Here is a 12,443-nt window from a genome sequence, read left to right as displayed (position 1 = left end):
CCGGTTGCCCTCCGGGTGAGATTCAAGGTGCTGGTAATGACCTATAAAGCTCTAAATGGCTTGGGTCTGGATTATCTAAGGGAACACCTGCTGCCGGCATCAACTTCCCATCGTCCTGTGCGCTCCCACAGGGAGGGCCTTCTTAGGGTACCGCCGGTCAAGGAATGCCGGCGGGTTATCCCCAGGGGAAGGGCGTTCTCTGTGGACGCGCCGGCCCTTTGGAACCAGCTTCCCACGGAGCTTAGGACCGCCCCCGACCTTCGCTCATTTCGTAGGGACTTGAAAACTTGGTTTTTTGAGTTGTCTGGCCCAGACTGAGGGGTTTTAATTTTTAATTAATGGGGTTTTAGTTAAGTTCAGGGATTAATTTAATCTTAGTTTTAATCGTTTTTAATTGTATATGATGTATTTTAACTTTTAATTTTCCCTGTAAACAGCCCTGAGTCCTACGGGAATAGGGCGGTATATAAATTTAAATATAAATAAATAAATAAAAACATATTTGATTCCTTTTTTTCTATAAAAATCCTCAAATACACTCTACTCAAAGTTTTGACAGAAAAAATTGGGAAGAAAGTCTTAAAAAAAACTCTTGTGTATTGTAGAACACTGGGAAATTTATAGAATGGGGATTTTTAATTGGGGTTTTTTTTCTAAACTCTTTCCCTGCAGGTATCTTCATTAGGCAAAGACAATCTTCAAGGAAATAATGGGTTTCCTAAACTTTACTGAACAAAATTATACACTGGAACAAAATGATACAGAACCATTTAAAAAAGGAACTTCCAAGATTCTAGTTTCTATTACCCTTTCCGTTCTAGCAGTGATGACTACAGTTATCAACTCTCTAGTGATGACTGCAATAATTGTGACACGGAAACTCCACCACCCTGCAAACTACTTAATATGCTCTTTGGCAGTCACTGATTTCCTTGTGGCCATCCTCGTCATGCCCTTCAGCATTGTCTACATTGTCAAAGAAACCTGGATCATGGGTCAGGTGATGTGTGACATTTGGCTTAGTGTCGACATCACCTGCTGTACCTGTTCCATCCTTCACCTTTCAGCCATCGCTTTGGATCGCTACAGAGCAATCACTGATGCTGTGGAATATGCCAGGAAGCGAACCCCTAAACACGCTGGCTTTATGATTGCTATCGTCTGGATTATTTCCATCTTCATTTCAATGCCACCATTGTTTTGGAGACATCAAGCCGCCAGCAAAGATGACGAATGCATCATTAAGCATGACCACATTGCTTTCACTATATATTCTACATTTGGAGCATTTTATATCCCACTGACATTAATTCTGATTCTTTACTACAAAATATACAAAGCAGCCAAGACTTTTCATAGAAGGAGTATGAGTCGGGTTCTTAAAGAGGAAGCAAATGGGCAAGACCTCTTGGAAGCAAATGAGAAAAGCTGCCGGCTATCTTCAACTGCATCACGTACAAAAGATAAAAGGTCTAACCCTGTGGGAGATTTGGACAGAATTCAGTTTTCACTGAGAAGCCCCGATTCGGAATCGAAGAATGAAAAAGGGTGGAAAAGGCAACGCATTTCTACTACAAGAGAGCGGAAAGCAGCAACTACCCTGGGTTTGATTTTGGGTGCTTTTGTGATTTGCTGGCTGCCTTTCTTTGTAAAAGAGGTGGTCGTTAATACCTGTGACAGATGTCAAATTTCAGAAGAAATGTCTAATTTTCTGACATGGTTGGGCTATATCAATTCTCTTGTTAACCCACTGATTTATACAATCTTTAATGAAGATTTTAAGAAAGCATTCCAGAAACTTGTTCAGTGTAGGAGCTCTCTCTGAAAAAAAAAAGAGAGAAAGATTTAGTCATTGGTTGATTTAAATCTCTCTCTTTTTGTGGGGGGGGAAATAGATCTACCCTTGATGGAACTTTGCCTATTGCACTTGAAAATTTACCAAATCAAAGGGTAAAATTAAGTTCCAAAAAGTTTTATAGTAGTTGTATATTACATGTGCATTCATAGCCCTGATTTTATGCCATAATTTAGCACTACAATAGTATTCAAAACAAATATATAATGTACAACAACTTAGCCTCAAGTCTTTCCAGAAAGCTTCCCAGAAATTTAAATCCAGCTGGACTGATTAAGTTGTGGTGCCAGAAATTGGATGAAAATCTACACATATATGACAAATTCAACAATTATTTGTGTAGTAGCTCTAATTGTTTACATATTTAACTTATTACAATGTGCACTCTGTTTAACAAAGGAGCCAATTATTAAGTATCTGTTTTGTATTATTAATATATCATAATGAATGTTCTTTATGTGTTAAAGTGTATATTGGGAAGAAAAGAAACTATAAAAATTTATACAAATGAGTAAAAGTGGTTATAATTATTAGGCACACAGAGAACTGTATGAATATTTGTGAGAATGGGTCATTCAACTCCTCAGTGAGTACAAGAGTACACAACTGGAAATGCAATGGGCACATAAGGGGACACGGTAATCAGTTCTCTAGGATCTTAGTTAAAATCAAGAAGATACAGCAAGAAGGATTGCTGTGATATTTAAAACTCCTATATAGGATAAATTTATTTTCTTTTATTTTTTAATGCTGGAACGACTTAAATTATAACATATGTAATAAATATGGGAAATAATAGTAGGGTGTTTTGTTTTGTTTTTAAAAAGTAAGTGTTTGCCAATTGCACTTCCTTGTGTGCTGGCATGTGATAAACAAAAGGTCACTCTCCTTAAGGAAGTGCATTCTTTAAATATATTCCTGAGCCTAATCTAGCTCAGAGGGAGATTATGGAACACAACTTGTTCACATTAAAATTTCACTCTCTTTCCAAAAGCCATGGCCCATAGCCCTTTTATCACAAGACTTCAGCCAGTAATATCACCAGGGACAAATCATGCAAAGCTTATCTGCTTTACCAAGGGCACTTTTCGTCTCATCACAAATGGTGCAGTATTGTTTCCTGGGGCTTTGGTAGGCTTTCAGCTCTTATTAAAGTATATCTATCAGTATTGTCTATTCCTATTACCAGATTTTCTTTAAGTTGGGCATATGACATGTTATCAAATGGAGTGTGTATGTGTGTGTGCGTGTGCGTGCACACACATGTGTAACAATATCCAATCAGTATTTGCCAAAGCAAGAAAAATAACAAAAACAATAAATATATATTTTTGAATGTTGGGAATACTGTTTTAGCTAAGACAGTCATGTTGCTTTAGCTTTGTTTTTAATTTATGTATTGAAAATATTGGAAGCTGTTCAGTCTTTCTGGGGTTAGGTGGCCTTAATAAATAAATCAATAAAGTCAGAACTGCAGAATCATGAGGGAAAATTAAACAGGTTACAATGAAATAATGGCCTAGTTTAAAAAAATCAAAACATTGACAAAATATTAATAATAGTTCATCAAATAAAATATACTAAGAATGTTAAATCAATAATTATCTAATATGGTAATTGAAAAGTTGAAGCTGTTTTTTCAAAATATCAGACATTTTTGAGGAAGATATTTGCCTAAATACTTTAGCTGAAATCTTATTGCAGCATTCTAGGAATTTCATTTAGCTTTGTCTAAAACACATATTTAAAAGAACATTTATGAGGTAGTCATCTGATCTGGCTCATGAGACACATTCAACTTTATAGAATCTATTTAGCACACTGAAAGGAAGCCAATGAAAATTACCCTAGTGAGTAAGCAGGTAAGTAAGTAAATAAGCAAGTAAGTATTCTTTTCCCAAAGTAAGAAGCACATGGACTGGTGATCATGATTCCCTGCCCCATAGTAACTTTCTTCTCAAGGTGAATTGTTTATTTACTTTATATACATTGTTGTTGTCACTGATTAGGTATTAATAGAATCTGAAATTTTGGTTCAGTCACTCAGCATTATTGTTCTCACCTTTCTTTAAAGACTAAAATGGGATGAGTGTTAAAAAGCAACAATTATCTCAGATGCATCCAGGAGAAAAGGGATATTTGGGAGGAAAGACAACATTTGTAACTGAATTACTCATCCCTTCCCTAATCAACAAACCAACAAAGTCAGCCCATTTTTGTTTTTCCAAATAGTTAGATACAGAAAAATGCCAACTACAGGTAATTCTTGACTTGACTTAGTACCCATTTACAAAGTGTTAGGAAATTGTTACTGTATTGAGAAAAACAGTATCAGAATGCCCCACTGTAGCATCTGTTTGTGGCAAACTTTTAACAAGAGTATTTGCAAGTTGCAAAGCAATTCTACTGTCCTATTTTAAGGGTGTTTGAATATTACTTCTAGCAACTTTACTATCCTTAATTTCTATTTTTATAAGTAAACTTGATGAGGCTGCATTTTTGAGAACTATTGTGTTTAGGAAGTCTATTTAGTTTATCTCGAACATTGTTAAACTGTGCCTCTTTCCTAAACTTAATGCATATTCTGCTAGAACTAAATACTCCAGACAAATTTGATCTTTATCTTTCCCCTTCTTTACTTGCTTCTATATATTTGCTATAGCCCTTTAATACTTCATGCCTGGACTAAAACTATTGCTAAGCACATTGATTTGTGCTTAGAGTGTAAGCCGCCCTGAGTCTTCGGAGAAGGGCGGGATATAAATGGGATTAAAATAAATAAAATAAATAAAACCACCAAACTCAATGCAGTCTGGTTTTCAGTTTTCTTTCCTTTCAGAGTTTACAGTTGGTTCACAGTTTTTGTTTAGGAATATGACATATCCTTAGCTATGAATCTGTAAAAATGCATTCTGTTATTTTAATGCCATATCTAATATCACCTGATATTTGAAACTGCTGAAGAAGTGCCCCCAAATATTTGTCTGTCTATAGGTAGCTAGCTAGCTATATATAGCTATATAGCCAGCCACTAAGCCACTCAGTCACCCAGCCATTCTTCCATCATCTTTTCCCTAAATGTCCCCATTGGAATTTAGAGTAATAATTATAGTTTGAGACAGTATCATTGAATTTTCCAAAAAAAAAAAACCTTTTGAATTTCATACGGACTACGTTTTAGCCCACATAACTAGACGGAGACAGGAGAAACAGTAACATAACTAGAATTAAGAGCAACTGTTATGATTATCTGTTTACCTATTCATTTTGTTGCAAAATATAGTTATAAACTACAGCAGGGGTGTCAAACACAATTTCATTGAGGGCCACATCAGCATTGCGGTTGCCCTCAGGGGGCCGGGTGGGTGTGGCCAGGGTGGGCGTGGACTACTGGGTGGGTGTGGCTAAAGTGTGTATGGCTTACTGGGTGGGCATGGCCAGCTCTACATCGTTCGCATCAAGGGTGCCTATGGGGGACCTGGGCAGGAGTGGGACAGATCTGAGGGTCTCTGGCAGAAGGAGGGTCTCTGGGCCAGGGCCAAGGCAGTGGGGGCCGTTCCCTCACTGTTTCCAGGATGGCTTCGCGGGCCACATGAAACCACTTCGCGGGCCGGATCTGGCCCCCGGGCCTTGTGTTTGACATGTCTGAACTACAGTGTTACCTCAGTACTCATCATTAATGAGTACCAAACAAAATTTTTCCATAAGGAATAATGTTCTGAATCACAAGGCAGCTGTCATCAACAGGTTCTAGCTTGTGGACTGAGTACCAAACAAATGATAAGTACTGGAACAAAATTTGCTTGTCAAAATGAGTTGAGTACCAGATTTGATGAGTTTCAAAGCAGCTGAGTATTAAGGTACCACTGTACTTTCAAAACATTTTAACTGAAGACACTGCAATTTCATTAACATTCATAAATATGTTAAATGTGTAGTTGACTCGAAACATTTTGCTAGAAGTTAGTAGCTCTTTTTCCAGTACCACAGCTATAATGTTTAAATCAGTTAAGAGACAAGGGAAGTTGGGTAGAACTTTATTTTCCTACTTCGAATACTGCCATAAATTTGCTTTTTCAAGGGAGAACTGTAGAATTATATGTAAATGGAAGGATTTCTTACATTGCATCATTACCCTTAAATTAAATTTCTCTGAAGTAACAGTTTTTCAAATCCTAGTCACTGAGCCAATAATTGATTAATTTGGCCCATTTTCATAATAGTTATGAAATACAAAAAAAACAAAACATTGTAATCATTCTAAAAACCCAAGCAAGCAGAACAAAAATAAAGGAAAAAAGAAATTACTGCTGGGAATGAAGTGATTGAAACTAATGCCAATATGCAGTGGCTCAGGTTCATAAAACTGGATACATTTGTAGATAATAATTAAAAAATGAAAGGTGAGGTTCTATAATACAATGAGTCCTATTCCAATGTATTGAAAAGTCTGGTATGTAACTTTTTTATTTAATACAATTCATATTCTAAAACTTCTTTTGCAGTTATCTTATTTCTCATGAGATCTTATTTTTTTAGGAACTTTCTGTGGCATAAATGTCAACGTGACCATCTGCACAGAAAATAAGGAAGGAGTGTGAGCTTCGAATCTAGTGATAAATACAACCTTCCTAATCTGATAAGCAGACTTCAACTAGGCTCATTCTATTCATTAATTCAAAAAGGAAAACAGAGAGATCCTCTGAGGATTCAAACATATGATACTGTGTTGTTGTTAGCTGCGAAGTCGTGTCCGGCCCATCGCGACCCTATGGACAACGTTCCTCCAGGCCTTTCTGTCCTCTACCATCTTCTGGAGTCCATTTAAGCTCACACCTACTGCTTCAGTGACTCCATCCAGCCACCTCAATCTTTCCCAGCATTAGGCTCTTCTCCAGTGAGTCCTTCCTTCTCATTAGGTGGCCAAAGTATTTGAGTTTTAGCTTCAGGATCTGGCCTTTTAAAGAGCAGTCAGGGTTGATCTCCTCTAGGACTAACCGATTTGATCGCCTTGCAGTCCAAGGGACTTGTAGGAGTTTTCTCCAGCACCATAGTTCAAAGGCCTCAATTCTTTGGCGCTCAGCCTTTTTTATGGTCCAGCTTTCACTGTATGTCCGTTCATTTCTCTGTTGAATCTATGTGGCTGCTAAAAGATATTAGGTATGAATTAATTAATTAATTTAGAAATTCAAAGATAGGAAAATGCCTATAATAGGGCTGAAATAAATATAATTTCCCATTCAAAGTGGAGAATTCCCGATTTGAGCTGAATTAATATAATAGGAAAATCCTGTGATAGTTTTCAGTGGTATTTGATTACCACTATGCTTTATCAGCACAGGAACCTTTCTAAAAATGCTCCTATTGGAGTAGAAAAATATCAAATTATTCCCAAGTGCCAATGATCATAAAAATGAATTTAAACTAAGCTAAAAATTGGAGACAATTTTATTATTTAGGAAAAAAAATATTGCACAATACCCGATGAGGTGTTTCAATCACCTTGTATTAGTTTCAGGGCTTTATGGGAAATCTATGTTTTCCATCTTTCAGTTTCCTGCCTCTGTTTTTCAAACAAATATTGCACAGTGAATTAATGAGGAAAAGATAAGCTAGCTGCAATGAACAGGGCTGGGTGTTATTAGTCTAGAGAAATCTTGTACAAAACACTGAAATGAATTCTGCATCACAATGGAAGTTTTTCCTAGTTTAAACATATATTTATTTCTCTGCAAGGAAATAAAGACTTTTATTCTAATTTATTACTGAATTAAGTTTTATAATATTCAAACTTTGATCAATGCAAATAACAATGTCCATTTCCATTTTTTTCTGAGTCTATAAGAAGTAGATAAAAAACAGTGTCCCTTCTATTTTGAATTTATTCTTTTATAAGTCATTATAAATCATTCATGATCCAGTGATCAGTAGTGGTCCTTTTTTAACCTTTAGCTCTGAAAAAATACCATATTTAAATTCAATAAAGACTTTGTCTCCTATTAATGTTAGTATGAAAAAGCTTCAAAGAGCCCACTGAAAAAGTATGTTAATATTTTAGTGAAAGAAACACATTTTAAAGATCTAATTATCTACATTTCTGCTGCTTTTTCTTACCTGTCATCCTTAGACACTGGATCCACTTACTTCTTAGCAAAATTAATTCAATGCACAAGTGTAACATTTGGTAGTGATTGTTGCTGCCTATCCTTCTGTAGGATGCCTTTATGACATCATTCCCTTACCAACAGTGTGTGGGACAGTTTGCCTTATGGTAAAAAAAAATAGGCGAAGGGGATATTGTCTAGTGCCATCTCTTAGCCTTTGGCATTTTAAGGCATGTTACTAGGGGAAACATAACCCCTTTTGGAAATTAGACCAAAATCCTAAAATGCCATTTTTTAAAAAGTCACTATATAAAAATAGTAAATATAACATGAAAAACCTACTTTATAACATAAGTAGTTGCATGAAAAATAATAAATGATTGGTAAGATTTTAATACAGTGCTGTCAGGTGTGAAAGCCAGAGTCACATGTTAAGTTTCAATTAAACTGATTTCTTACTCAGCACAGGAATCTAGTCAACAGCACTATTTTGGTGCCAGATAAAGGTTAACAGGATTCAAGAAACGTTGGATTTAGTCCACTTCTGGAAACTTAGGGACTCTAGGCTAATTCCTCTTTTGACTCCGCCCCCCAAACTATTCCACTCGTTCTCCTACAGTGCTGCTAAAAACACAAGGAGTCCTTCTTAGGAATCTCCCATTTAAAAAAAATACAGTAAAAGTTAATAAGATTCTGAGCACAACATATAATGCATGGATTCACTAATATTATAAAAACAAGTGATCCCAATTTGATTTGAAAGTACAAGGTCTGCTCTGTATAGGAACAATATATAAATACCAGCCACTATTTCCTATTACATATATTGTTTTCCCTTTTATCTCTAAGTTTTTGAAGTTTTCAAGGAGTTAAGTGGCCCAGAAATTGGATAAATAAATATCAGAGACAAAATAAACTAAATCTGCCACTCTTTCCAGCTTATTCTCTCCTTTCCCCATGCTCCTATATATACTTTTCAATAGTCAAAAGTAGAAAAGGAGGCCTGGGAATAACCTGATTTTGAACCTGATCCATATCATACAACTGTCCTCCTTGAAGAAGTATATTTCAAGTCTGAAATGACTGAATGTAGTTTGTTTTCAGGTATGGAGGAAATAAGCTGCCTGTTCATTATACCTATCAAATTCAATAGACGTTACCCCGAGTAGCACCTGTAAGGCTACTATGAAAAGTCTTAAACGTTACTGTTGAATTATTCTATCATTTTGGCAAACAACTTGATCTACTGAATCTGTATTGAATAGGGACTCCGTAGCACAGTTATTGGTTCACGGTGGCTCAGTGGGTTAGGATGCTGAGCTTGTCGATCAGATGGTCAGCAATTTGGCCGGTCGAATCCCAAGTGCCACATAACAGAGTGAGCGCCTGTTACTCATCCCAGCTTCTGCCAACCTAGCAGTTCGAAAGCACATAAAAATGCAAGTAGAAAAATAGGGACCACTACGCTGGGAAAGTAACAGCGTTCCGTGCACCTTTGGCATCTATAGTCATGCCAGCCACATGACCATGGAGATGTCCTCGGACAAGCGCTGGCTCTTCGGCTTTGAAACGGAGATGAGCACCGACCCCTAGAGTTGGAAATGACTAGCATGCATGTGCGGGGGAACCTTTACAGGAACCTTAGCACAGTTATACCATTTATAAACAAAAGAATTGCCAATAGTTTATTTTTGTCAATAGGCGCAAAATAATATTTAATGAAGATAAGATTATATTAGCAACTATAAGAGATATTAAATGGTTGTAGCAATTACTTTCTTACACTGATGAGTATCTAGCTTTGAAGTGCATAAACTTTATTCACTCATTCATTCATTTTTATATGCCATCCATCTCACTATTGAGTAATTCTGTCTTGAAGTTATCCTAATTATCCCTTCCTGGATCGTGGGGTGAGTATTATTTTTACTTTATCCATTTGAATACAAGAATTATGTGTACAAGCTGCTATGTTTATTTGCAGTGAATTTTGCCTCTGATTTTACCCTTTAAACTAAATTATCACAAATGATCTTTGTCCCAGCATATGTAAAGGACACAAATAAGCTGTTTACCTCTTTTTAAAAAAATGGATGAAAGAAACAATAGCATTGTTTCTATTACAAAAATGGTTCATGTTCACCAAGCAATTATCAATGACTAGAAAGACAGATACAGAATGCCAGGGCTCTGCTAGGAATGGAAAACAGAGAACCATGGAGATAGCCTTGAACAGAAGATGGAAATAGTATTAGGAACAATCTCTATCTGGCTCTTCCATGATTATAAAGGAAAGGGAAGGTGAAACATAAGCAGACTTGCAAGATCCTGTTGTTTTAGTCAACTTAATAAAGTGTAAATAAATCTTCCTGTGGATTTGCTTTCCTAATCTCTTTGACCTAATAGGGCTGATAGGACTTTACTATCTTGTTGTGCTGCTAAAGAGGTTTCTGGTTAATAGCAAAGTCTCAAAAAAAAAGTCTCAAATGTCATTTGAGACATAATAAAAACAACCAAAATATCTCGATTGATGCATTGCAGGTTTTGCCAGACAAAATGATCCAAGGAAAACAAGCAAACAAAAAAAACTCTTCAGGAAAATAATATCACATTTTGAATGAACCTTTATTGTCAAAGTACAACCATGTATACACTGAGATTGGCTGAGCCTCCCTTCGTGCCTGCACCCCCAACTTACAGTGACACAAACCCTCCATCTTATTACACCCTGTGAGCTAATTGCACAACGCACCGGCCTCGCAAGTCAATTATGCATAAAGTTTATATTATTAAGTTTATATTATATTATATTAAATTATTTCCCATTCAAAAGCCTAATACCCCACAGATAAAAGCTGTTCTTCAGCCTGTTAGTATGGCTGGCTATACTCCTATATCTCATACCCGATGGTAGGAGAGTAAAGAGATACTGTCCAGGGTGTGAGTCATCCCTGAGAATTTTCCTCACTCTTCCAAGGCAGCGAGCCCTGGCGATGTCATCAGTGGTGTCAGGGGACAGCCCACAATGTCTTGTGCTGTGCTCACCACCCTCTGTAATACTTTCCTATCCGCGGCTGTCAGACCAGCATACCAAACCACAATACCATACGAGAGGACGTTCTCTGCAGTAGACCGGTAAAAGAGGATCATAAGCCGTTGTTCTACCTTGTTCTTCCGCAAGACCCTGAGAAAGTGAAGTCTCTGTTGGGCCTTTCTGGCCATCTAGGTTGTATTAACTTTCCAGGTCAGATCTTCGCAGAGGTAGACTCCCAGAAATTTAAAGGAGGAAACTCTCTCCACACAGTCCTCCCCGATGTAAAGTGGGGCAGGTTCCTCCTTTTTCCTCCAGAAGTCTAGCACCATCTCTTTCATCTTGCCGATGTTCAGGTGCAAGTTGTTGTTACTACACCATATGGATAGTTTTTGTACCTCCGCCCTGTATTTTAAGTTCTGTTCAGTATTTTTTCAAGGACCAGGAATTGTTTCAGGAAAATATGAACACAATTCCATAGTGTCATTTTATATAAATTTTTAATTTCATTACAAAATGTATAGCACACCTTTCTTCCTATATAAGCATTCAAGGAAGTTTATAATAATAAAACAAAATATAAACTTACTACTTACAAAATATAAACTAACACTCATAAAACTGATACAATTAAAATCAAGTTTGTGCTTTACAAGTGTGGCAAAATGATGTGTTTTGTCTCCTTGGGAATGTTGGGGCCAAGCCAACTTGGAAATTCATTCCTTAGTTGGGAACCCCATACAAGAAAGTCCTCTCACAAAGACATCTTAGCTGAGTTTCCCAGAGGCAGACATCTTCAAAAGAGCCTTTCCTGCTATGACAGAAGATTCTCTGTCTGCCACTTGTGAATGTCTCTCTCCAGAAGAATTTGTTCTATGGCATGTAGAAAGCTACCATTCTGGAATGGGAAAATGAAGCTGAGAAGTATGAAATAGAAACAGATAGGAATTAGTCACTGGGTTGTCAACAGACTGCTATCCATGACAGCAGCAAAATGATTTACTGGCAATGGGAGAGGGAGGGGGAGGAGATAAGTGATCCCAAAGAGACTGAAGATGAAGTAGTAAGGCAAGGAAAAAAAGATTGCTATTGAAGATGTGGGTGTCAGCAAATGCAGCAGACTGAAAGTTTCACACATTTCAGGCAAAACTGACTTACAAGAGAAGACTGGAGAAGATAAGGAGGAGCCATGATGACGCAATGGTTAGAATACAGTATTGCAGGCTGATTCAGCTCACTGCCAGGACTTCAATCCTGACCAGCTCAGGGTTGACTTAGCCTTCCATCCTTCCGAGGTCAGTAAAATGAAGACTCAGATTGTTGGGGGCAATATGCTGACTCTGTAAAAAACTCAGAGAAAGCTGTAAAGCACCAAGAAGCAGTATATAAGTCTAAATGCTATTGCTATGAGACAGCCATGTCTTTCCCAAATCTGGTATTATTCAAAGTCAAG

At 37.0% G+C, this 12,443-nt stretch overlaps 1 protein-coding gene across 1 annotated transcript; it reads left to right on the top strand.

Annotated features, from left to right (window-relative positions):
• Window positions 1-709: 709 nt before the first annotated feature.
• Window positions 710-1,825, top strand: HTR1F (5-hydroxytryptamine receptor 1F; the record flags this gene model as incomplete). Its single annotated transcript, XM_081327225.1, has 1 exon — window positions 710-1,825. One exon carries the CDS (start codon window positions 710-712, stop codon window positions 1,823-1,825), a length of 1,116 nt encoding a protein of 371 aa, XP_081183351.1.
• Between the last annotated feature and the right edge of the window lie 10,618 nt (window positions 1,826-12,443).

Source organism: Vipera berus, assembly GCF_964194415.1.
Source record: "Vipera berus genome assembly, chromosome: 4".
Taxonomy (NCBI): domain Eukaryota; kingdom Metazoa; phylum Chordata; class Lepidosauria; order Squamata; family Viperidae; genus Vipera; species Vipera berus.
This window is presented reverse-complemented; position numbering and strand designations above follow the sequence as displayed.